The sequence below is a fragment of the Hyperolius riggenbachi genome, chromosome 7 (genome assembly GCF_040937935.1).
Source record: "Hyperolius riggenbachi isolate aHypRig1 chromosome 7, aHypRig1.pri, whole genome shotgun sequence".
Classification (NCBI taxonomy): domain Eukaryota; kingdom Metazoa; phylum Chordata; class Amphibia; order Anura; family Hyperoliidae; genus Hyperolius; species Hyperolius riggenbachi.
This window is the reverse complement of record NC_090652.1, coordinates 86,207,713-86,234,908: the sequence shown is the minus strand read 5'-3', so window position 1 is coordinate 86,234,908 and position 27,196 is coordinate 86,207,713. Positions and strand designations below refer to the sequence as shown.

At 45.0% G+C, this 27,196-nt stretch overlaps 1 protein-coding gene across 2 annotated transcripts in view; it reads right to left on the bottom strand.

Annotated features, from left to right (window-relative positions):
- Positions 1-27,196, bottom strand: part of RAB11FIP3 (RAB11 family interacting protein 3) — a 154,331-nt gene that overhangs the window by 1,024 nt on the left and 126,111 nt on the right. Inside the window, exons 6-15 of one of the 2 annotated variants that reach the window (XM_068244220.1) lie at positions 24,501-24,641; positions 20,941-20,976; positions 17,014-17,104; positions 14,358-14,461; positions 12,535-12,675; positions 9,899-9,980; positions 8,600-8,737; positions 7,025-7,180; positions 3,139-3,279; positions 2,146-2,255 (exon numbers count right to left, since the gene is read on the bottom strand). In XM_068244220.1, coding sequence (XP_068100321.1) covers positions 2,146-2,255; positions 3,139-3,279; positions 7,025-7,180; positions 8,600-8,737; positions 9,899-9,980; positions 12,535-12,675; positions 14,358-14,461; positions 17,014-17,104; positions 20,941-20,976; positions 24,501-24,641 — 1,140 coding nt within the window. The remainder of the gene's footprint in view (positions 1-2,145; positions 2,256-3,138; positions 3,280-7,024; positions 7,181-8,599; positions 8,738-9,898; positions 9,981-12,534; positions 12,676-14,357; positions 14,462-17,013; positions 17,105-20,940; positions 20,977-24,500; positions 24,642-27,196) is intronic. The other variant, XM_068244221.1, reaches the window with a different exon arrangement.

Sequence of the window (27,196 nt, the reverse complement as noted above, 5' to 3'; positions counted from 1 at the left end):
TTCCTGTTCTATGCAGACTATTAGGCCCAGAAAAATCAAAATCGAACGGTGAATGCATCCTATGTTGTTAATAGGATGTGTTCACACTGTCAATCGGAAAGCGAATGAAACCGCACAGACTGGAACACAAATGCAAAGTCACAGTCTGCTGCATTTTTTTGCAACTATCGCGCAAATGCTGCAAATCGGACGCAATGAAAGCCTATGGGAACAGATGGTGTCCATTCCCACTAAGCTGGTCCACACATGGAAAATGCTCACTTGTCCCATGGATTTTGGTCTGCCACCACTATTTGGTCCACTACAGGGGATTGGACACCAGAAGAAGCATGGGGTACCCCACTGGCTTGCAAAAAAAACAAAGGGAATTATGCTTCAACAAGGAAAATTATCAGTGGCTCATGGTGGACCAATGAGAATCCTTCCTGTTGCTAGGTAGGATTCACATTGTTTTTTTTTATTACAATCCACCAGAGCCCCATGCTTCTTCTGGTGTCTGATCACTTTCAAGATTAGTGACAGACAGTAAAGCGGAAGGGCGGCGGTGCAAACACAGCGGATTCAAAACGGCCGGTATGTGAACCATGCCAGCGCACTGTTTCTGCATCTGCTGTGTCCATGGTGCAGTGTAAACCTGGCCTTAGTCACGTAGGCAGAAGAAAATACCTAGGCTGCTGAATTACATTTCTCCTCCATATTCCTCTTCACTATTTTCCAGATACCAACCCAACCACAACCTATGTATCTACCCTCGGCTGGAAATACCTCCTGATGATGTTCAGATCTACAGTACTTCTCACAGGCTTCTCTCCTGTTCTGGAACTCCCTCCCCGCAACACATTCACATCTCCCCAAATGTTGAATCCCTTTAACACACACCAAAAAAACTCAGGCAAAAATATAATTCGACTGAGGGCACCATCTGTCCAAAGTCTAGTAAGCCGCAAAATGTAGAACTCACAAAATATACAGCTTAAAGGTAACCTTAACTGCCGTGGAAAAATAAATTTACTTACCTGGGGGCTTTCCCAAGCCTCCTGCAGCCGTCCTGTGCCCGCGCCGGTCCTTCGGTGCCCTCCGGTCTCCCTCCGCCGCTAAGTTTCGTTTTCGGACGACTACCAGTCGTCCTCGGGCCACTTCCGCATTCCTCGTCGTAAACTGCAGTAAAGCGCGTCCGCATGACGCGTTTGGCGTCCTGCGCATGACGCGTTTGGCGTCATGCGGACGCGCTTTACTGCAGTTTTACGACGAGGAATGCGGAAGAGGCCCGAGGACGACTGGCAGTCGTCCGAAAACGAAACTTAGCGGCGGAGGGAGACCGGAGGGCACCGAAGGACCGGCGGGGGCACAGGACGGCTGCAGGAGGCTTGGGAAAGCCCCCAGGTAAGTGAATTTATTTTTCCACGGCAGTTAAGGTTCCCTTTAAACCTCACATTGTTTTTCCTCTCATATCTATTTAGACTGTAAGCTCAAAAGACTGGGCTAACTTTCCCATTGTTTTTTTGTAACTGCTCTACATTTGTTAACCAACTGTCCAACAACCTAAAATGGAACAATACTTTCACTATCATCAAGAAAGAGCAACAGAGGGCGTACCTACTGTAGCTGAAAAAGTTTGGCCTACTACAAAAAAATTACCACAACAATTAATGGTGCATTTCTACACTGTGATCATTAAATCCACCAGGACATCATCTATGACTATATGGTTCGGCTCCTGCTCAGTAGTAGAAAAGGTGAGACTGCAGGGCATCATCCAAACATGCAGAACCACAATCATGATAGAGCTGCTAGGATTTGAAATCATTACAGCATAGAACTAAAAATAAGCTTCTCACCCTGTTTACTGCCACTATAACTTACATACTGTCCTTGACTTATAATATCTGCACTGTGTGTCCTTGTTTTGTTTTCGCCTGTTAAGCAACTGCAAAGTCAAATTCTTTGTAAGTGCCAACTTATTTGGCCAAATAAATGGATTCTGATTAATTACGGTCACATTTATGCTGTACGCCACTTTTGTATTATGCACCCGTGTCTTGTGACTTCTTAGTACAGAGCTACAGAATATGACGGCACGGTGTAGATATTATTTATCTTGTGCCAGCAGTTAGTTACCATTCCTCCTGGGCTAGGTACACTTACTTCACTTCCAGGATGGCTGGGTTGGTCTCCATAATGGCTACAATGATCCGGTCGATATAATCCTGTAACCGTAGGTTGATTTCCTCTTGTTTTTGAATTGCCTCCATAAGCTGTAAGGTAACAGAGGGGATACGGTGAATCAGTGTGAAGAGGGGCTGGGTTGTGGCCAGCAGAGCATACGATGTGAATACAGGGCGCAATATATGCTTAACACCTTTCAGATAATGGATTCTGAGCCATCAACATTACAAATCCATAACACTGCACACTTGGCTCTCCCATATGGAGTCTCCACCAAAAGGCAGACAGGTGCAGTATTTCCTGTACCATGCCGCCTAAATGATAGATCAGGAACTACTCATGCACTTATGTGTGCTTATGCACCATGTACACTTACCATAATATTACTTTAAATGAATTATACATTAAAAAAGCAAGGCAAAAAATTTAAGTTTTAGTTCTTTTTAGACCCTCTGAAAGCTCACAACAACACTCCCATCCATGCCTGCGCTGTAGCATGGAGCTGCTCGTGCACAGTACTGAAGAACTATCACAAGGGGCTCTAGGCTACTGTGCAGGCGCGAGCTGTCTTGCACCTGCGCACAGTGGCCACACACATACAGACGGGAGCACAGCCAACTGAACCTATTCGACAAGTCCTTGTTGAATAGGTTTAAGAGTCACGGTGCTGGAACAGGGAGGGGGATGAGGAAAGCCTCAGAATTATCCAGAGGCTTTTCTCTCCTGTAGGGAAAAAGTGCCCTAAATAGATACTATTTAGGGCACTTTTTCCCTACAGTTAAACTTTACATGCATATATACAATATTCCATCGGAACTAATGCTTCAGTTGCTTTACCTGTAGGTGGTGCTGTGAAATCTGGCATCCCACCAGCTAGTCCTCCAGTAACAGTGGAATGAGAGGGGTCATATTTCCCCAGATGGAGTAGCTGGCAGGAATACACCTCCTGCTAAGGCAAATCTGATCCCTTACCTCATCTCTGGAGACGCTGCTGATCTCGGCGGCCAGTGAGTCAGAGAACGTGGTGGAGAAGAGATTCTTGGCTCCTTGGATGCTGAGGTTGATGATCTGCCCATTAAGCTCCTCATTCTGCTCCTTGAGAATGCGTTGTTCCTGCAGAGGAGGGAACAGAGGAGATGTGGGAATCTACCGACATCACAGCTGTGGCAGTAATGCAAGAGGAGGCGGTGCTTAACTTCTTTATACCACAGTCTGGCTATGTGAAACATCCCTCATTGTCATAGAAACAAAGCTGCATATAAACACTTCATTACCATCACACTTTTCAGAAGCCTGAGGTTTACATGAACATGCTGCCATCCAGAGATAGATGCCTTACGACCGCGTAACCCCAATTGGCGTCAAGTCTTGGGGGCGTGTTTTGCCAGCTTGAATGACGGAGCTCAGCTCCGTCATCAGTCTCCCAGTGGCAATCGTCGCTAGGGGACTGTGAGACGGCAAAACTGCTGTCTATTTACACTGTACAGTGATGCGATCTATGGCAACGCTGTACTAGGGACAGCTGTATCACTCGGCTGTCCCCTATGGAGGCTCAGGGGCAATCGGCTCTCATATGCTGATGTCTGACAGCCGATCGCTGTCATTGGCTGGAGGAGGGAGGAAGGGCTGGGTAAAAAAATAAATAAATAAATAATACATTTTATTAAAAAAATAAAATAATGATAAATTAATAAAAAACACTGTCTGCAGCGGTGATCAGAGCCCACCAACAGAAGTCAGAGCCCACCAACAGATATCCCTGTTGGTGGGCAGAAAAGGGGGGGGGGGTATTTATTTGTGAGCATGGATCTGTGGCTCTGCAGCAAGCCATTAAAGCTGCAGAGCCCTAATTTGCAAAAATTAGCCTGGTCACTCGGGGGGTAAAGCCCGTGGTCCTTAGAATGGGCCCTAGGCAAGGTAGTAGATTTGGGGCCCCCTTGTGGTCCTTTTGGTAAGCTGAAGTGAAGAGTGGTCAAAGAAGGTGGCAGGTAGGCCCTTTGACACCCACTAGACCCAAGGCACCTGCCTAGGTTGCCTGGTGGATGATCCTGCTCTGCTGCCATCACAAAGTAGTTAGATGAAAATTATAAGCGTTTCTGACTGAACTGTGCTGACAGAGACACAACAGCTAGTATTGCTATTGTTAAAGGGAACCTGAAGCGAGAGTTATATGGAGGCTGACATATTTATTTCCTTTTAAATAATACCAGTTGCCTGGCAATCCTGCTGATGTTTCTAGTGAATAGTGTCGGAATAACACACCTGAAACAAGCATGCAGCTACTCAGATTTTGCTCAATAACATCTGATCTGAGCAGTATGGTGACATAGCCGATACCGCTCGCACCTTGCAGGGCTGGATTCCCGGTACGAATCCCAGCCAGGGCAATATCTGCAGTTTATATGTTCTCCCCGTGTCTGTGTGGGTTTCCTCTGGTCACTCTGATTTCCTCCCACATCCCAAAAACATGCAGATACGTTAATTGGCTTCCCCCTAAATTGACCCAAGACTACAATGGACACATGACTATGGTAGGGATTAGCTTCTCCGTCCCTCTGAGATACTCTGTACAGCACTGCGGAAAATATTGATGCTATATAAATAATAATCTGAATGCTTGTTCACGGTCTGTGGCAAAAAGTATTAGAGGCAGATTATCCGCAGGACAGGTGTTGATTAAAAGGAAATAAATATGGCAGCCTCCATATTCCTCTCACTTCACGTTCCCTTTAAAGCCCATCTCCATGGAAACCGTCTAAAATTTGGTGGTATGGTGTTGAGAAAACCCCATACTTACCTCCCCAGGGAATCTCCCATTTATCCCCAGTCGTCCTCTTTCCTCTGCACTCCTCTTCTGCCTCAGTGCTGCTGTCGCTTTCAGTTGGGGCCAGGGAAAACGAGAAAGGTCGTAACAGCACAGAAACGGACATGCTGCTCGTCACGTCTGTTTCTGTTACAATAAATGTAATTGAGCTTTAATAACTCTGTGTGGTGATGACCCGTCTCGTTTTCCTTGGACTTGTGACCCCTTAAGGTACTAGGGTGCTGGTTGTGGCATACACTTGAATATTTGATATGTTGGTGCTTCTCCTCTCTACAGTCTGCTCTCAGATGGGTGACCCAGAATCCTCAGAGTCATCCACTCTGCAGCTTCTGGTAACTGGGTAAGCTGCCTGGTCAATAAAAACAGCTCCAATTACTATACCACAGGGCCGATTACAGCTAGAGGTGTGATGCAGCCGCCATCTTGAAAGTGGTAGCCCCAATAGACCAGCAGCACTTGGGAACATTGTGGTTCCTGAATAAAAAAAGAGGGGGGCTTGAGACCTGAGGAAGAATCTGTGAGGAGAGAAGTATAATCACTCCTCCCCCAAAGATCTGCCTTAGGCCACATTCACACTATACCCATTGCCGTGCACATTACATCAGAAGTGCATAGACTGCACTGTCTGACACTGACTAAGTCTGCTGGGCATAGACGGTACGTTTATGCGCCGGAATCGAGCCAGCGGCTCGATGCCGGCGCGTCACCGCTCGTCCGCGCGGATCGATTCCCGCTCGTCCCCGAGGGCACTTCCTTATCAGCACTTACCCATTGTCCGCCCGCGGGGATCGAGCCGGGAATCGATGCATGCGGTGATCGGACACGTCGGAAATTAGCGGCTCGATTGATAAGAAAAAAAACATACCGTCTATGCCCAGCATACGACTACAGGTAGAAGATAAACATGTCAGCCAGTAATGTGTTTCCAGTTCAGCAATGGCAGTCTCTATAGGTTTACTTTAATTTAAAAGGAAAATACCCCATCTGCAATATTTTTTGTTTTAGTAGATATTAAGAGTTTAAAGGACCACCATTGTGAAAAATTATAAAATTTAAAATGCATGTATAAGCACATGCCTAAAATGTACATTTCTCAGAGTAAAATGCACTATACATTTTTTGTTTTCTATTTTACTGTTGCTTACTTTAGGCAGTAAAGATATGAAATATTTGATAGGATTTAAGGCGCGTACACACACCGTACTTTTTCAAATGACCGGTCCGTCAGACCCTCCCGTGGTGTGGTCGTTCTGCCGACAGTTGCATGTCAGTACAAGCAGCAGACTGCCTACAGCTTGTACTCACGTGCAACTGTCGGCAGAAGGACCGCACCGCAGGAGGGTCTAAGTCTGACAGACCCATCGTTTGAAAAAGTACGGCATGTGTACGCACCTTTATACTAATCCATTTCCTCATAGGGGATTCTCAGGGTTTTCTTTATCTAAAAGGAAAAAAAACACTGATTGAACTAGCAGTTTCTTAATCCCAACTGTCGCCAAAACGTGCAAGCAGATTGGGAGGCTGACCGGCATCTTTATACAAATCCTTTCCAGGGGGTGTTTTCTTAAAAAAAATAAAGGAAATACTGAGAATACCCCATGAGGAAATGGGTTAGGCCAAAACCTGTCGGATCTGTAAATTTCTACTGCTTACTGTAAGTTACAGTGACAGGACAAAATCTATAGTGCATTTTACTCTGAGATAAATGTACATCTTGTATGTATGTATTTTCAATTTTTTGCAATAGTGCTCCTTTATCGCACAAGTTCCTTGAATGATTTGGAGATTTCTATGGCAGGTTTTCAAGCTCAAGTTCTCAGATCTCCATAACTCCGGCCATTACAAGAGAGTCCCTGTCTCTTTGCTGGAGAATATAACAAGGAGTGGGCACACCTCAAGCCCAGGACCATGTACGAGAATGCTCGTTGCTGGAGGCAGTAGTATAGCCAGAAGAGGAGTCAGCCAACCAGAATTCAACAACTGGAAACAGACTGTAGGTTGTCGTAAGCCAGCAAACCACGATCCTGGAAATACCTGTTTAAGTCGTCGCACTTCGTGTTCGAGCTCAGCCTCCCTAGTGCGGCTGTTGTACTCCTGCAGAGCGGCGCTGTTTCCCAGACCCATTCTTTGCTCCATTTCAAGGCGCAACAGTTGTGTCTGTTCCAGCTCTCGGCGGAGTTCCTCTATCACCTGATGGAGAGGATGGAGGAAGGTATTATAACCATTATATCAGAGATATCACAGTATATAACATTATCGTAGGTGAAGCACACAATGTTTCCATCAGGATGACCTTTATTAAAGGACAACTGTAGGGAGAAGAATATGAAGGCTTCCATGTGTATTTGCTCTTAAACAATACCAGTTGCCTGGCAGTCCTGCTGATCTATTTGGCTGCAGTAGTGTCTGAATCACACCAACAAACATGCAGATAATCTTGTCAGATCTGACAATAATGTCAGTAATACCTGATCTACTACATGCTTGTTCAAGGTCTATGGCTAAAAGTATTAGAGGCAGAAGCTCAGAAGGATAGCCAGGCAACTGGTCTTGCTTAAAAGGAGATAAATATGGCAACCGCCATATCCCTCTCACTTCAGTTGTCCTTTGAGTATTCAGTAACACTTGATAAAAGCCATCCTGTGAAATGCTAATAAACTAGGGAAGATTCCCACTAAGGCTACATTTCCACTGTTTACACTAGGAAAATGGCGTGCAAATTTTCAATTTTTCGCAATGGCCCTAATTTACATGTTCTGCCTAGTGACAACATTGTAAATTCCTTTTTCTGTCAAGAAAACACAGGCTAAAAATTAAATACAGGATTAGAAAAAAAAATGCAGCAGGCCATCGTTTTTTTTTATTACAATCGCATGAGAAAATTTGCATGACATTTACACTAGCCCATTCACAATTGTTGGATTTCAAACTAATGCAAATTTTTGTTGTAAAAATTTGCGGAAAAATGACTCAAATGGAAACATAGCCTTATGTTCAGGTTCGATACATAGGAAGGAGGCACTGAACTGACTTAATAAACTAGCGTTTATCAAACGTTCTGCAGTGATACGACGTGTCAGGGTGATCCCCTTCATCAGGTGTTCACCTGATGAAGGGGGTCACTGCTAAACATGTTGTGTTACCGCTGAAAATTTGATAAATGCTACTTTATAGAGCCAATTGAGTGCTACCTTCCTATTAATTATGTTATATCTGTGTGTATTGGTAATCCACAGGACTCAGGACAGCACTGGCTGGATAGGCTGAACCAGGCCTAAGGAAGGTTAGATCCACGGCACTCCCTTACGCTGTATTCAGGCAGGTCTCATGTGCGTAGTTGTCCTACACCTATGGTGGACCTGAGTTGCCTGGTTGAGGTCCAACTGAGCAACGTGACGGTAAGTAGGGAGAAAAATGTTCCGTCTTTCAGTCTGCCCAAGAGGGGTCAGGGGCCACAGTACACACGTTGGATTTTTGACAGAGGCAGTCATTTACAGTCGCCGTGGCCGAGTTTCATCTAGCCTGTGTACGGAGCTTTAGGTTATTCAGAAATGGGATTCAGTCAAACAAGAATTAGATCCAGTGGGAATGAGAAAAGATCTCCCTCACCTCCTGGCATCTCTCCTTCTCCTTCTGTTGATTATGTCTCTCCTTGCAGAGCTTTCCCCCCAGCTTCTTGTTCTGCTCCTGGTGGTCTATTAGCTGCTGCTGGAGGTCCTCCACCTGGTCCCTCAGCTTATGGTTTTCCTGCAGAGAGACCATCACTTGCATATTACTGTCTATATTCATGGTACTTACTGAGATCAAAGCGTAAAAGGGAAGAAGATCCCGATTATGGCAAATATAATGAATTTATTTAACAGAGTAGACTGCTGATTAGTTGCCTAAAACAAAATACCACCAAAACAAGGTTTTACAAACATCTCTTCATGTCTACATTTAACAAACATAGAAACAGTAAGATAGCTTATCTCAAACTGGCGTTTTAGCTCTAAAGAAGATGGCCATTGAATCAAACGCTGGCCCCATATGGGAAGGATTCCAGAGTCCGTATCCCAGCCATCTGCTGCAGCCATAACACAGCCAGTGGTAACAAAGCAGAGAACAGGGGACTCTACCTGAGGGGGGGTCTTTACTGATGCCTTGATGGGCAGTGATCAAAACTACCACATAAGGGGCTTAGAGGTGCCCAGGGGAAATTAAAACACTTTAGAATTGCTAAAAAGGAGAATCAATGGAAGGCTTTATTTTCCTGATGAACCAGCCAAACTTACATAATAATAAGCTTATTGAACAAAACAGATAGGAGAATGGGTTTCATTGATGTCCCCTGCTTCTTCAGGTCATGTGCCAAGGGGCAGAGGTGAACAGGACATTTGAGGGGCTTACACCTGTTCACACCACATTATTTTGTCTTATCTAGTTCATCAGGAGAGGTAAGCCTTCCATTGGCTCTTCTTTTTAACAATTTAAAAGTGTTTTAATTTCCTTGGGCGGATCATAACCCCCCCTTCATGTTATAAGCTTACTCTTCTGGGAGGAGGGTGTGCTTTAGTTTAGTAGCCTTTCGAGAAGCCATGAGTTCGACCATCAAAGTTCTGACCCCATTCCAAGCGGGGGCAGAGAAATCCGTGTGGTTGCGATATAGTGGCAACCCAAAAAATGTGAGTACCCTTTATGATCTACATCTGATAGGTTGGTGTACTTGCAAATTGCACTATTAGCTCCTGGTTGTTTCTCCTTATATTTTCTTGGTCCATGGATCTCCTGGTACCCTCCTCTCTCAAGCAAAACAACCACATGAAGGTTCCCAGAGATCCTCTTAAACCGACACAAACACAATAAGAATGGATGGAACTGACCCTTGGAGGAAAGGTTAAATAAATACGAGTGGCTTTGCTCACTCACCTCCTCCAGCCTCTGTATGGTTGCTTTAATGTTGGGCAGCTGGGAGCGCAGTTCAAGATTTTCACTCTCCAGTTCTTGAATTCTGCAAAGGAAAGGCAATTATTGAGGTAGCCATAGACCTAAAGCTCTAGTCTGTAGAAGGTGTGTACCATAGACCTAAAGCTCTAGTCTGCAGAAGGTATGTACCATAGACCTAAAGCTCTAGTCTGCAGAAGGTGCATACCATAGACCTAAAGCTCTAGTCTGCAGAAGGTGTGTACCATAGACCTAAAGCTCTAGTCTGTAGAAGGTGCGTACCATAGACCTAAAGCTCTAGTCTGCAGAAGGTGTGTACCATAGACCTAAAGCTCTAGTCTGCAGAAGCTATGTACCATAGATCTAAAGCTCTAGTCTGCAGAAGGTGTGTACCATAGACCTAAAGCTCTAGTCTGCAGAAGCTATGTACCATAGATCTAAAGCTCTAGTCTGCAGAAGGTGTGTACCATAGACCTAAAGCTCTAGTCTGCAGAAGCTATGTACCATAGACCTAAAGCTCTAGTCTGCAGAAGGTGTGTACCATAGACCTAAAGCTCTAGTCTGCAGAAGCTATGTACCATAGACCTAAAGCTCTAGTCAGCAGAAGCTATGTACCATAGACCTAAAGCTCTAGTCTGCAGAAGGTGTGTACCATAGACCTAAAGCTCTAGTCTGCAGAAGCTATGTACCATAGATCTAAAGCTCTAGTCTGCAGAAGGTGTGTACCATAGACCTAAAGCTCTAGTCTGCAGAAGCTATGTACCATAGACCTAAAGCTCTAGTCTGCAGAAGGTGTGTACCATAGACCTAAAGCTCTAGTGTAGAAGGTGCGTACCATAGACCTAAAGCTCTAGTCTGCAGAAGGTGTGTACCATAGACCTAAAGCTCTAGTCTGTAGAAGGTGTGTACCATAGACCTAAAGCGCTAGTCTGCAGAAGGTGCGTACCATAGACCTAAAGCTCTAGTGTAGAAGGTGTGTACCATAGACCTAAAGCTCTAGTCTGCAGAAGCTATGTACCATAGACCTAAAGCTCTAGTCTGCAGAAGGTGTGTACCATAGACCTAAAGCTCTAGTCTGCAGAAGCTATGTACCATAGACCTAAAGCTCTAGTCAGCAGAAGCTATGTACCATAGACCTAAAGCTCTAGTCAGCAGAAGCTATGTACCATAGACCTAAAGCTCTAGTCTGCAGAAGGTGTGTACCATAGACCTAAAGCGCTAGTCTGCAGAAGGTGCGTACCATAGACTTAAAGCTCTAGTCTGCAGAAGGTGCGTACCACAGACCTAAAGCTCTAGTCTGCAGAAGGAATGTAGGGTGTAAAACACCTATAGCCATGAAATCATCAGCAGATTAGTCCATAAATACTGAAGAATAAGATTTACTGGTATGGGGCCCCATCATGCTTCAGTAGGTGGTGTCACCATGCACCAGAGTAAAGGGAGTTTCTGTAATCACTGCCAGGTGCATGGATATGCAATATTCTCCCATGGCCTGAACTAAAGTATCCATTCTGGTGGATCTTTCATTCTCAAAAAAGAAATTTTATTTTACCGAAGCTAGGATCAGTAATGTGAGCTGAAAAAGCCAATACTAGCCAAAGTATTATGTCTTTGTAATATTGGTCTTTCCAGCAGGGGGCGGTGTTTCCACATGTCCGCATTTTAGCAATAAGCTATTGCATCCCTCTAATGATATCAGTTATTGCAATTCATTTTTTACACACTATTATTCTTTTGCTTATCATCCACCTTGAGAGAACATGCGCCTGCTTTTTGGGGGGCCCTGAAAAGCTAGTCAGCTTCAGTTTAAATTCCCTTCTATAAAGTGTTTTTTCTTTAGCTCTTGCTATACTGACAAAGATATTTTCTCCTATTGCTTCATATGGTGACTGATTGGATCCGTCAGTCAAGACATCTGTCTCTCTAGGCCAATTTGCAGGCATTAACATACCCATAAGTGTATGCCACAAGAAGTTTTTAATAGACATGTTTTTAGTGCATCTAACAAAAAAGTTGTCTTTATTCCTATTGGGAGTGAATTACCACCCCCACTTCGTCACTAAAAATGGAGACGCTTATAGATGAATTGCAGAGCACTGTTTGCCTCTCTAAGTATCCAGTTAACCTAGGCGGAAACTCCTAATGGGACACCGATAGGTCACCAATCTCCTGTAGTTGGACACGTCCTACATCAGTGGTCCTCAAACTGCGGCCCCCCAAGGCCTTTTCACTGGCCCCCAAACACAAAATGTATAACAATCCAATTCCACATCAGGTGACACTGCTGTCCAACTGGACGTCAGGTTGTCACCTGGGGATGCTTCACTGTCTGGTGCACAAAGACGTTCTTTGGGCGCCACATGACTGAATGGCTGCTGCTGGGAGTTCTCCTCTGGCCACGATTGGGAGGAATCAATACCTAGATTCCATGTAATGTTTTTCAACATCATTTTATGTATGTTCCGGTCCCCCGGCAGTCTGACGTATGTTGACCCGGCCCTTGACCAAAAAAGTTTGGCGACCCCTGTCCTTCATGATCAAGGAGGTGGCGGAAAATGTCTCCACTGTAAACAGAGGCGGCAATTAAAAAAAAAAAACAACTTAGAAATGTTTTACTCTACCTAGCGTTGAGACTGGTGAGGTGATAGCTGCGGTCGCGCTCCATCTTGCGTAGCTCTTCCCGGTGTTTGCGGGTCTCCTCGCTCTGAACCTCGTCTGTTCGTTCTTCTTGTTCTTTTAGCTGCTCTTCTAGTGCATGTGCCCTGGTCATCAACAAAATGTCAAAGGAGAAGCACTGGTCCATTCCATAGTCATTCACAAGTATTAGGCCCAATTAAAGGGGCACAATGGCGGAAAAAAATTAAAATTCATATTTAAGCACACACATAAAATGTACATTTGGCCCAGATTAAATGCACTTTATATGTTTGACTTCCTATGTAGCTGTCACTTACGGTAGGCATTATAATCTTCCAACTCTGAATGTCTCACCAACAGGTTTTTGAGTAGTTCATCTGCTCATGGGGGATTTTAACAATTTCTTTTATTTTTAAAGGCACTCTTTGCATGGCAGGCAGTGGCACAGTTCAGCTGCCAGAACTGTGTGGACAGGAGTTGGCAGCATTTGTGTAGGTCATCTTAGGAAATTCTTTGGAAACAATTAAGAGCAACTTTGAGAATGCCCCATGAATAGATGGACTAATTAAAAAAACTGCCAGTTAGAGGTTCAGATTTGGTAATTATACCAGTAATACCCACTGTAAGTGACAGATTCCCAGGAAGTAAAATGTTTATGGTGCATTTCCTATGGGACAAGTATAAGTATGTGTACATATGTATTTCAACATTTTCCAGTTTTTCGCCACAGTGCCCCTCTAAAGGGAACCAGAACCTAGTAAAATTATTTCAATCAAATACATTATAGCAGAACTTTTATAATTCATTCATTAAAGGGACCCTGAGCAGTAGAAGAAAACTAAATTTGAACTTACCTGGGGCTTCCTCCAGCTGCCCGTAAGGTCTCCTGGCATCCTTTTCTGCTCTTCTTTAGTCCCGCAGGTGGTTTCCGGTAATCGGCAACTCTAGGTGAAGTTGCGTGTGCGTGTCCCTGCCGCATAATCACGCCGGTCGCCGTAAGCGTCCTGCACGGCTCTCTAAAGACTGAACCACGCATACGCAGACATCACCCCAATCAGTAGCCGATACTCACCTTTTACCACAATAAATCTTTTCTTGAATAGATGTGGAGATCCCCCGCCTACAGGGTGATGTCAGGGCCGTTGCTATGACAGTTTTTTGTATATATAGTCTTGTCACTAACTGTCCCTCTCAGAAGCTCACAATCTAACCCCTCTGTCAGTCTCGGTTGCTCCCCCGCCTCCTGCATTGCTCCGGTCCCCAATCAGTAGTGAGGGAAGGGACATGGGCGGGGAACGGAGCGATGCAGGAGGCGGGGGAGCGGCGAGACTGGCATTAGAGAGGTAAACGCAGGCCGCTGTGACACGCTGCGTATCGACAGCGCGGCTGTGATTAATGGGGTCTCGCTGAGCACAGGGGGGCTTAGGGGGAATCTGACTAGCAACAGAGGCTGGGCTCTATAGGCAGACCCAGTCTCTGTATGGGGATAACGTTCTCAGAACCCCACCTCGGATTCTCTTTAACTTCTCACTTTGCAATGTATTGATTTATTTTTTCCCCTATCATTATCTTTCGGTAAAGTTCCTCTTTAAGATTGCATCACTTACCATATTATATCCCAGCTGGACAGGCCCTAGTACATCAGACCCATAAAATGAATGCTGTCTGTAACTGAACCCAATATTTCAGAATGGCATAGGCACACTGCTTACCAGCAAGCCACCGCAGCAATTCATATTACTGACAAGCCACTTTAATGTGGACCTAAACACAACTAAACCTTGCACATTATTCGGATTCTACTTACCGATGTAGTAAGTGCAGATTCTCTTGTCGGAGCCGGTTTTGTTGGTCCCCAGTGGTGGATGCGTCTCTCTCTAACTCGCTCACCTTCTGCTCCAGGTATACGACCTGTGGTAGAAGGACACAACCAACACACAATCACAACCAGACAGCCCAAAATACTTTAAAAACAGCATAATTCGGCCATGGTAGCCTGGATGGGGGAATAGTAATTAACGCCGCCAAGACTTTTGCAAAAGCAAGGTGAGCTGTTTTTCAGCTTCACCCTGCGCCCAAATATAGATGACATCATCAGGCAATGCCTAATAGGGATGCTCTTCCGAGCAGCTATCTACTCAAAAAGCTTACATTGCGTTCATTCACCAACATGCTTCCTCCTTCACCACGGAAGGAGGAAGCATGGTAGTGACGTGGAACGTGACTTGGAACGCACCGTGGAACGAGATTAGAGCGCTTTGGAACAGACAGCAGCATAGGTAAGTTAACCCTCCCTCACCTGCCCCCACAGCTGTAATAAACTATTTGATTCCAAGAAGCTACGAGTAGGTAGCTACTGGGAAGAGCATCCCTAATGCCTAATTCTGAGTGACATCACTACACTCCATTCCCCTTCATCTGGGAAGAATGTCAGCATGTCAATACAAAGGTGGTCACTGCATCCTGTCCTTTCTGAACATCGGCACTTCAGGACAGTAGAGGGAGCTGCTTTGATTGATAAAGTGGCTATTAAATTACTAGTGAGTTTCCCATAGACTTCCTGTCACCTCTCTGAGGATGAGAAGGGGGGTCCTGAACGTATAATGTACTTGTACTGTCTAAATCGCCACCACCCCGGACAACTCTGGAGTGTTATGCTGGGAATACACGGTTTGTTTTTGAGGCAGATAGATGGTTGGATAATTTCCCACATGTCTGATCTCCCATTCGATTGTTTCGCTGCTCGATTCCAGATTGAAGTGAATGGAAAAAGAAAAACGAGCGAAAGATAAGAGAATCGACTGCAGAATCGAGCAGCAAAAACGATCGAGCGGAGAATCGAGCGGCAGAAACGAACCGTGTAACCAGCATCAGAGAGCATAGTCAGTGTCTACCTCTGTATACTCATGCCAGGTGAGTTCTTGGGAAATTATAGTCAGATGATAACCATTATAGCCAGAAATGCAGCTAGGAACTCATTCAGCTTTAGCAGTGTGGGTTGGGGAGCATCTATGTTTGTCACTCTGGCTTGTCAGATGTTGATGGCTCCTGGAGCTGATGAGATTGTTGTTTCCACACTGAGTGCACCAATCACGCTTCCATCCGGTGGCTTCTGAGTGGACAATGTTGCTAACTTACTAAAGGTGGCCATACAGTACTAGATGGCTCCTGATCAGAGCAAGATCTATTACCTGCCCACATACTGCTCACAGATTTCCGATAAATTTCAGCATGAATTCTGTTGGAAATCTATCTAGTGCCTCTGTGCCACTCCCCTCCCCCCCCCCCCCCCCAATTCACTTCACCTATGTGGTGTGCACCTCTAGGGTCTTCTCTCCATCACCAGGGATACCTGTAGCCTGTGGGCCTGTCTAATAAATGTGACGTCAGTACATGAAATGGGATCACAGGGTACAGGCAACCCCGGCGGCAAAAGACGACACTAGAGGAGACGCTGCTTCCACACTCACTGAGGCTCCAGGTGGGTGAAACTGTCCAGCACCTGTCGTTCGCCTAAATATTGGACACCGTTACCGCCACACACCTGACCCAATCAAAACGATCAATAGGACAGCCATGATGTGGCTTGGACCATTATAATCATATCATCCAGTTAGCAATACGGCAAATCAAGTAATATAAAGGCACCTTAAAGGGAACCTGAACTGAGTAAAATAATTTAAAATAAACACATTATGTACCTGCAAATGAATATTACATACTTACCTCGCCATCAGTTCTTCTTAGAAGCTCACCATTTTCTTCTTACAGTGATCCCATCCAGTTCTGACAAGATTTGTCAGAACTGAAATATACCAGCTGCTGTCAGTTATATATCAGCAGCTGTCAGTTACAACGGAATGTGCAAGGTAATGTCCATACTTCCCTATGGCTCAAGTGGGTGATATTACAGTTTAGTGTGCGGACCAGGAAGCGGTTATGGGGTAATGGCCATTTTTAAAATGGAGGACGGAGAATTCCATTGATCACAGTGGACAAATGGGACACAGGAGAGGAGAAAGATTGAGGAGTAGACTACACAATAGGTAAATATGACCTGTGTATGGTTATTTTGACTTTATTTTCAGTTCAGGTTCTCTTTAAGGACTCCTGTGGGCAATTCAGTATGATATGCGTATCTAAAAACCCTTCACCTACACTGCTGAAAGCTGCTGGGCGGGGTTCTCTTTTAAGAGGAGATCCGCTTCTCTATTCTTGTCATGAGGTTTACTGTAAGTGCGCATTCTACAAGATACCCGCAAGTGCCTTTGTTATTCTCTGTATCCGCTCCTGTATGGCCAGGATGACTTAGATATCAGGTGCAAACTGAAAAGAGCGCAACACTTCCCTGACCTCTTCCTTACCTAGAATGGGCGGGGCAGAAACCTGGGATGAAACCGCTCAGCCCAGACGTGGATTTCCCACGCAGGAAGCATAAGAATAAAGAGCACATTTAACAATACCTTCTCAATGAGGTCCGTCTCATCGTACGCCATGTCTGTCACCGGCTGTTCTGCCGATTCTTCCCCCAGGAAACCGTTATGATGAAGCCTTCTGTGAAGAACAAATGAGTAAAGTGAAAACAGGGACCGTCACGATGCAGTGCCCATACAAAGCTAGATTATTAGTGGGGGAAACAAAACAGTCCAAATCATTGCTTACCACTAAGGGTGCATACACTCATCCAATTTTTATTGATCAAGTTTACTAAGGCCATGTAGCATAGTTCCATACGCACAAGCTTAACTGCCATCACTCAAAACGAACGAGGAAACGGGTACTCAGAGAATTGTCTAAACATCGGTAAAAGCCTCCATGTAAACCAATCCGCCCTGACGGATCAGTTCAGACAGAAATCTCCGTTAGTTGTTAGAATTGATTGATAACCACTAATTGATCCATTGAAACTACTCACATGTGGTTAGTCACGTACTTGAGTCCTAATTTTTGTGCTTCCATTAACGATCCGATCGCCAGACCGTCGTGCCGTTGCTGAATTCAAACATGCTCTGAAGTCGTTCATCTTGTTGCTAACCGATGGGAATCACTTTTTTATGATACCAAGTCAAGCTTGTGCACAGAGCTTATCTGCACAATCTGTTCAAAATCTTTTGATGCTCATACTACATGGAAGTGGTAAAATTGGCCAATCAAAATTGGATGTGTGTACCAGGCTTGAGACCAAAGATTTGCATGCTTAGGTGTGGAAAATCCAGGAAGTAAGAGCCATTTTGAGAAAAGCATTGGCACATGTTTTGGGCTCTTAAATGATCATTTCAAGGATCGCCCTAATGATATGCTTTGGCTAATAAAAGCCCAGGTTGCAACGGCTGTCAGATGCGGGCACTGCCATGGATGACTTAAAGGGATACTGTAGGGGGGGTCAGGGGAAAATGAGTTGAACTTACCCGGGGCTTCTAACGGTCCCCTGCAGACATCCTGTGTTGGCGCAGCCACTCACCGATGCTCCGGCCCCGCCTCCGGTTCACTTCTGGAATTTCAGACTTTAAAGTCTGAAAACCACTGCGCCTGCGTTGCCGTGTCCTCGATCCCGCTGATGTCTTCAAGAGCGCACAGCGCAGGCCCAGTATGGTCTGTGTCTGCGCAGTACACTCCTGGTGACATCAGCGGGAGCGAGGACAGGCGCAGTGGTTTCTGACTTTAAAGTCAGAAATTCCAAAAGTGAACTGGAGGCGGGACCGGAGCATCGGTGAGTGGCTGCGCCAACACAGGATGTCTGCAGGGGACCATTAGAAGCCCCGGGTAAGTTCAGCTCATTTTCCCCCGACCACCCTACAGTATCCCTTTAAGCCTTCTCCAGCCTTCAAGGGTCGAATCCATGCCAGTACTCCGGGATGGATTTAACGACTGGACAACCTTGGCTTAAGCCTAACACACATACAATCTTGTGGTCAATTCTGTTCTGATCGGTGATTGTTCAGAAGAGACTCCCACATAAGCATACAAATATATACAGTGACTCTTCAGACTAATGTTTTCTTCCGAAGCCACTTCCTGTTCCTGCTGTTCTATTACATCACATCTGTTTGAGCTATATTTACCAGCTGGTCTGATTGCCCAAGAACAGCAATGCAGTTAAGGTAGCCATACATCTAGCAATGATAGGCATATTCGACCAAGAGGCAAATCTCTCGAATAGAATCTGATTACAGAAATCTGTCGGCTGCTCATACACCGCAGGTCGATTCCCGATCAATTTCATGCGGAAATCTATCCGGAATCGGCCTTGTGACGCTGCATCAGGCTCAGTCCTTCCTCCATACACGTGTCCCACGTGGTTGCCGGTGTACATGTGGGTGCGTGTCACATCACACACATTACTCCGACTACCACGTGGGGCGCATATATGGACGGAGCCTTGAACAAGCACCAGACAAACAGCGGACACGGGCAGGTAATGTATAGTGTACTGGGCACCAGGGGGGCACAGTTAAGTGTAGACAGCGTCGGGGGTCTCTGCGCATTCATCGCTCGTCCCAATATCACTTGCTGTTACCGCCACGCACCTGATTGACCACGACGGGCTAACATCTTGCAGCTTGTCCGATCGACTTGATCGGCCCGGAATTGGTTGCATCATCCAACGGGCATGCACCTGGCAGCACCAATTTTCATTATATAATAATTATCATATCCGATGGTGGATCAGCTGCCATGTTGATAGATGTATGGGCACCTTTAGCGGTTGTTTCTGATTGGTCTGCAGCAGAATTCACATCCCGTTTCCAGACAATCCAATCATTTAATCAGACTGGAAGTGAATATTGGCTGATGTGGACCAAGCTTCATTACTGAAGATTGTGCTGCCTGTGCAGTTGTGAGAGGGAAGATGTGTCCCCCACTGATCTGTGCTGAGGAAATGTCACACACAGAAGCAGAGCTGGCCTTAGCTTCCTGTATCCCCATTATCAGTGTGTGTAACAACTTGTTCCTCTTATTTACAAAGGAAGGAGCTCTTATCTGGCCTTTCCGTGTTGAGCCTGTACAATGTCACAATCCACCTCCTGATTATGCAGCAAAATTACATTAAAGAGGCACAGTGGTGAAACAGTAGAATGCAGTAAAAAAATAAGGACTAGTAAAAAGGCCCGCCCGCTAAAAAAAATGGGCGCTAGGTCAGAGCTGCTGCCCCCCCCTCCCCCCCCCCCGCCAAAATGCGTGCACATATGCGTCCCACTTGCTCGTTCCCCACCACTGTCTGAAGTATAAGCACACAGGGAGCTGCTTGCTTGGCAGTTGGAAAAAGCTGTTATTTCCCACAATGCAATGAAAACCTCTGTGAACCACACACAGCAAACTCCTGGCCCTGTGTCCTAACTGCCCTGGCTGCGCACATGCTCAGTACAAAAAAGCCAGGGACACAACCATTCAGTTGACGCAGGTACACTTGCATTTTATTGTATAGGATACCAACTTTTACGTGAATGTTCCTGGTTTCAGCATCAGAAACACTTCAGTAGCTATACAGTTTATCGCTGTATATTTAAATGTAGCCTGTCCCTTCCAGTGAGGTTTAGCCAAGGCTAATTAGCTATGCAGAACTGTAGGTATGCTGTAGGCTATGAACAGATGATTATGCTTGAAGTGGTAAGAGACTGGATAACTAACAAGTATGATTTTTCAACACAACTCACTATGGACACTACTAAGAGTAACCCGTAACTCTAAAAGTTAACAATATTAAGTATGAAGACATTCTGAAAATACCAATTTGTGCAATTACGCAGCCTGTAAAGCCAAAATTCTGTATATTAATGCTCTTTTTGAGCAAACAGCGCTGAAACTACTGAAGCCAGGGGATCGCTACGGCTGCCGTGAAAACTAGCATCTTAAAGAAGTACTTTAACCCAGGATTGAAGTTCATCCCAATCAGTAGCTGATGCCCACTTTCCCACCAGCAATCTTTACCCTTTCTTGAATAGATCATCAGGCGTGCCTGTGTGGTTGAAACCCCTCCCACAGTGTGATGTCATGACCATGGTCCTGCTAGTTTGCTGTCTGTGAACCTTCTTGCATTGTGGGAAATAGCAGCTTTTTCTTACTGCCTTTTTTACTGAGCAAGCAATAGCTCCCTCTGTGCACTTTCACTACAGTTCTTCTTTAAAAAACAAATTTCCCTTCTTAATTCAGCAGTGATGCATCGTGGGACACCTCATATGCTCACTCCAATTTGAATAATCGCAAATACCTTCTGTTTTAGTATAGGATAACATGCATTTAAAATGTTAAAATATTTCTGGATAGTGTTCCTTTAAGTAGCATAGACTAGCAACAACGGACATATTTTCTGTCAGGACAGCTCAGTCTCTCTTGTGCAGAAACTGGTTGTATGAAAGCATCATCAGCAGAGCAGTGCTCGGGTCACTCACCGTGCCTCCTTCCTGCTGGAAGTCCTCTTGTCAGGGCTGCAGGGGACACAAAAGGACATGATAAATAAGTGACAGTGAAGAAGGGAGAAAGTAGGTTAAGCGGAGGAAATAGTGGGATGGAAATGACTTGTCACAGCACTTTAACCACACTTATAAACAGGCAGAGCATGCAAAGCCAGAGCAGAAGAGGCCATGTAACACGGCTAGCTGTGCGGCACCGGTACACCCACACGTGGGGAACACACAAGCTCCAGTGGTAAACCTGCACCAAGCAGTGTAGAAACCTGAGGCTAGGAAAAGGTTAATGGTCACATGATTTTCCTATCAGTAGTGAGGTGAGGTGATCCTGGCTTCCTGTACCAGGAAAAAACAAGAGGGATGTCCAATCACATGACTCCCCCACACGCCACATCTGTCATCTGGTTCATTAGATGCCAAACTACTGGTATATACTAGGCAGCAGATTCACAACTACTATCCCTCATAGGGATGTAACTCTTTAGCCATCCGCAAGGGACCTGTAAGGCCCAGGGCCACCTGCAGCGGTTTCAGCAGCAATTTCTGCTGTTGAAGGATCACCGGCATTAACAGAATCGCTAGGCTAACGCATGTTTAAGTTTGTGATTTTACAAGTGTGATTGCTATTGGCTGAAATTGCAAAGGTGCAGCCTGACGCTTCTTTTAGTGCCATTTTATACAGGAAACGTATGGTCAAAATCACACTCCCTGAAAATCACTACAAAAAGTAGTGGTTCTCCAAGAATTACCGAGGTGAAAATAAACTGTACCCATGTATATATTTTGTTAAAGTCAAATTACAGGCATGTTTTATTTAATCATAAAAAATGGTAGTGTTTGCGAAATAAAAAGGCAAAATACCTGTTGCACCAGCTGAAAGAACCCCATCTCCTCTTCAGCGACTTACAGCTGCCCGCTCAGTGCCAGTGAGTCAGGAACACACCCACTTTAATCACATGGGCACACAAGAGAGACAGGGATTGCTCTGCCAGCTGAAGCCATGCCTTCCTGCTTACTCACAGCCTATCATGAGCATGGAGGAGTGGCTTCAGATTGTCTGAGACAGCGGGAATAGAGTAAACAGGATGCTGGAGGTCACTGAGTGGCAGAAAAGCATCTATCAACTGGTACAGAAGTTTTTATTCCCTCATTTTTCATTCTGGAAACTAGTGATGGTAATTTCGTCACTTCTTGGAGAATCGGCTCTTCTGAATCGGCTCCCATTAAAGAGCCGGCTCTTACGGCTCTGAATCAGCTCTGAATTAAATATCACTAGACACCACTCAGAATCGGAGTAAAAGCCCCGCCCCCGTCTCCATGACAACTCCAGACTGCTTCTCTGACTGGGGCAATCCCTCCTGCTACTGCTCTGCTCCGCCCCATACACTCCTACAAGCTGAAAGAGGAGGACTACATCTCCCAGCATGCCTCAGCGCCCTTTATTACAGAGCAATGCAGAGCTGTGTGGGGCGGCTGAGGCATCGGCTCTTTCAAAACTGAGAACCGGCTCTTGTCGTTTGCAGCTTAGAGCCGGCTCGTTCGTGAACGACCCATCACTACTGGAAACAGTGTAGCTTCTTTTTCAATAAAAACATTTTACACAAAATTTAGTAACAATGTTTAATAAATGCACATAGAAAAACAACTTTGCTTTAAGTGGGGGTTTCAGTAGACATTGTTGTACCTCTGCCTGTGTTATATCCTGTATTTTCCAGTCTGGATGCCCTTGCTGTTTTGGTAGGAGGATTGTAAAGAAATACTTTCTTGCATTTCCTGTTCCAATGACAGCTTAACCATGAACAGGAAATGTAGGAAATGTCCCACATGAGTGAAAAGAAAGCAGTAAAATCTTACAAAGATACTAAACCATAAACACAACATCCAAAGCTACACTAAAAAGCTGTGGCTGGGCTCTGAGAATGTGTTTTACTTGTCTGTGTCCCCACTTCCTGTTGCCAGTCAGACCACAGGAAATGAGGGTAAAGCTTCCAATTGGACAAAGACAGTTATTCTACACCTCTTTTGCTCCAGCCACAATTAATGAGGTTAGGCTGTAAAACAAAAGGCAGTTAGGGACAAAATGAGTTAATGCATTTCTGGTTGTTGCAGAAGCAGGCATTAGAGCTCTTGTCATGCACAGACCATCTCATACATGCACAGCAACCCTTTATACATCAGACAGGGAGAGACCCCAATGAGACCCTTCACAACTGGAGACTAGATCACCATTGCAAGTAATGCTCTGATATTTCTCATACAAACTGGCAGTTTATGAGTGGCAAGCATAGATTTTGGGGTTATCAAAGTACAGAGTCCTATATGGTGGCCCAAATGTTACATCTGACCATTTTACTTGACAGTTTACCACCTGCCTGTGGCAGTTTATGCAATGTGGAGTGGCATGTACAGCTCTATGGAGGGGGGGGAGAGAAGCAGGAGGCTTCCCACTGTGCCCGTGGCTAAAGCAATCACGCAGAAGAAGACTGCTATGGACAATTTCTTGCTTTACTGTCCATAGAAGGAGGATGTCTGTACAGACACCAGACTGGCAGGTTGGGCCTAGCTCATGCTGGTCCTATGTACTGAGTCACTGGCCTGGTGCTAGCCTGTTACTTCTCAGTGACACTAGCATCTTGCACACCAGAGTACAGCTTTATCACAGAGGACCTACAGTACTGTCCTGAGCTGGGGAATATCGGAAGAAGGAGTCTGCTTAACCCTCCCTTTTTACAAATATGTATCAGGCAATATGACTGCTATCTCATAACCACTATTTCTCTAACTTCCCAGCAACCCTTGCTATAGCCTGATATGACCCTGGTGTAGGCTGCACATTACCATCCCTAACAGGAATCAGTTTTCAGTAATTCAGTAATTGCAGCCCCACTTACATTCTGCAGGGGTGTCCAGCCCTGAAGGACTTTAGCAAATCAGGCCCAGAATCTCTCTTAAAGCAGACCTGAACTCAGAACTTCTGCTCTAATAGATATGCAGCAGCATAATAACCTTCAAAGAAAAACCTTTCTTTGTTACAGCTGATAGAGACCCTGCAATAAATCTACAGTGTGTCTACTTCCTGCTTTCATGGAGGCAGACATAGGGTTAGCATATTGTGTTTACAAATTAATTGCTCTGCTGCGGCAGCCAGCTGACACAGCTGAGAGATCAAATTACAGTTGTGATTAGTCACAGATGAGGGGGAATTAGGCTAAACTCTCTAAATATACACAGGGTGCATTTCTCTATGTTTTCCTTGTCTCCTGTGCAAGAGTTCCGATCCACTTTAAAGAAAACCTGATGTAAGAGGGAAATGGAAAGAGCCACTGTGAATATCTCTGTACTATGATAGCCCCCTTCTTATGCTACCACCGTGCACTTTGATAAGAACTAAAAGTTTGAAACACACAAAGGCAGGGATAGGAGGTAACCATGGCGCAGGATCAAAGTACACTGCTAGTCAGTCACATGACCTTCTCCCAAAGGGTCTCATTGGATGGAATCCCTCTCCCTGTCCATAGTGGGTAACAGGCATGCAGTGTCACCTGTCCATCTCGAGGTATCGGAGGCGGGTGGATAAGTCTTCCAGGCGGTTGATATGCTTGTGGCACTGGCTGCAGTATAAGCCCCCATGGGCTGGACAAGTAGGGGGTGCCAGGAGTTGGCGCTCTGGCACGGGGGCACCACTGAGGGGGATGCAAAGATTGAACATGAAGAAAAACTTACAAATCTGACCTCACAGAAGACGCAGAGGAAAATGAGGCTTCTTATAAAGCTGCTCTTACAACGTGGAAAGGCTTCTCTTTCAAGTCACACCCACAGATGTTTAAACACACACACTCATGCTTTGAAGGGCGCTGTGCCCAGCACTCAATACAGAGCTGTCAGCTAAGAGGAACCTTCTTTTGCACACACAGAAGTCTTTGATGGGCTTCAAAGGAAGTCAAACAAAATATTCCCTCTATACTTCCTGTGGCGTCTATTAAACCTCTCAAGCAGGTACAGAAGGTGCAGGGCTCACCGTCTCCTCTGCTGCATGCATAGTACATTAGAGAGGCACCTGTATACAGCCTATTTAAAGGGAATCTGAAGTGAAAATAAACTTATGAGATAATTTTATGTGTAGTACAGCTAAGAAACCGAACATTAGTAGCAAAGAAAAGAGCCTCGTATTGTTTCCAGTACAGTAAACTTCACTTGTTATCTGTGCAAAAGAGCTTCTCTGAGCTCTCCGACCCAACTTGGATAGCTACAGTGCTGTTTTATGAAGCACTTATCTCAAGCTGTCTCTTGACGTTTCTTTGATGTATAAGGTTTACTGCAGGGAAGTTCAAAGGGTCATTAGCTCTGCTCTGTTTCATAGTTTAAAATACAGAGTGTAGTTTGTAAACTGTAAATATGACAAAATGATGCAATGTTATGCACACACACAAAAAAAAAAGAGCTATATAACTGAAAATAAAAATACGAGACTTTTCTTTGCTACCAATGTTCTATTAATTTTCTGTACCACACATACAATTCATTATATCAGAAGTTTTTTTTTCACTTTAGTGTCACTTTAAAGAGAAACCGTGACCAAGAATTTAACTTCATCCCAATCAGTAGCTGATACCCCCTTATACATGAGAAATCTATTCCTTTCACAAACGGATCATCAGGGGGCGCTGTATGGCTGATGTTGTGGTGAAACCCCTCCCACAAGAAACTATGAGAACTATGGTACTCCTGGCAGTTTCCGGTCTGTGAACCTTGTTGCATTCTGGGAAATAGCTGTTTACAGCTGTTTCCAACTGCCATAAAAGCAGGCAGCAGCTACTTCCAGTGACATCTGCCAGCAGTAAAAATGTCACCATGTGATAAATATCAGAATGTAAATCAGGGATTTAAAGGACTTTACAATGGGCAAACACTGACTAAATCATTTATACATAATTATTGTAAAAATAAAGCACCTTTTTATTACATTATTTTCACTGGAGTTCCTCTTTAGAACATCCCATCATTGCCTCACCTCAGGTTACCCCATTACCTTCCATGGAGCAGCCTGCTTTGCAGACATTAGACCTGTAGTAAAAGACCGAATGATGCTGTATATAACAGTAATGATGCTGTATATAACAGTGATGATGCTGTATATAACAGTGATGATGCTGTATATAACAGTAAATCTGAAAGGAAACTGCTACAGTTCAAAAAGTCAGGACTCTCTTCCTGAGAAAATGTCACCTACGTATAGTGAACCTGAAGCCGATTGAAGTGACATCACAGCTCACTTCCTGTATTTGAAGTATACGTGCCGTCACTGTGCACCGTTCGCCTGGCTGTCTCTTTACTGTTGCCAGGTTACCAATGATCTGAGGTCTGAACTATTCCGCAGGGCAGCGCAGCAAGGAGCGAGCAAGGGGGAACCCAACTTCAAGGTGAGTTATTGCCCAGCTCTTTAGTAGTGGGAGGGAGGGAAGTAAGGGATGGATGAACTGGAAAGGCTACCTAACATCGGCAATCTACCTACAGATTGGCAATAATGACAATCTAATTGTAATCCTTTTCCCCACCAATGCCTCCTGCTGTTCCCCTCTCATATGCACCCCTCTCCCCCTTTCTTAAAGTTTACCTGTAAGAACAAAACAGTGCCCCTGGAGGAACTGTGCATCGGGAGGGGTAACTTGGGTTACGGAACTTTTTTTTCATTCTAAATCGGATTCAGGTTCACTTTAAAAGACCACTTTCACACACAAAAAAAAGTAAAATACATACATATAAGACGTACATCTGTCCCAAAGTACAGTGCACTATAAATTACATTTTTCCCCCCCATGTCACAGTATGTCAAAATCTGACAGGTGTTGGGGTAGTTCATCTACTCATGGGGGATTTTTCACAAAAAGTTGCTGGCTGGTCTCTTTGTATAGATTTATTTCCAGAAAGAACGTTTGTGAAGTATTAAGAAAATACTGAGTATGTCCCATGAGGTTAGCAAACGAGATAGGGACTGATGCTTCATTCCTAACCTGAATCTGTCCATAAGTCAAAAGACTGTGACATCTCTGCCCCCTGGGCCTTCCGTGTCCCCCTTTTGTGCCACCTCTGTCTCCCCACTGTGTCACCTCAGACCTCTGCCCCCCCCCCTTTTCTTTAGTGTCCCCAACTGTGTCACATCTGTTCCCAAGTGCCTTCAATGTCTCCCTCCACTGTCACCTCTGTCCCCCTGTGCCTTCAGTATACCGCAGTAAATTTT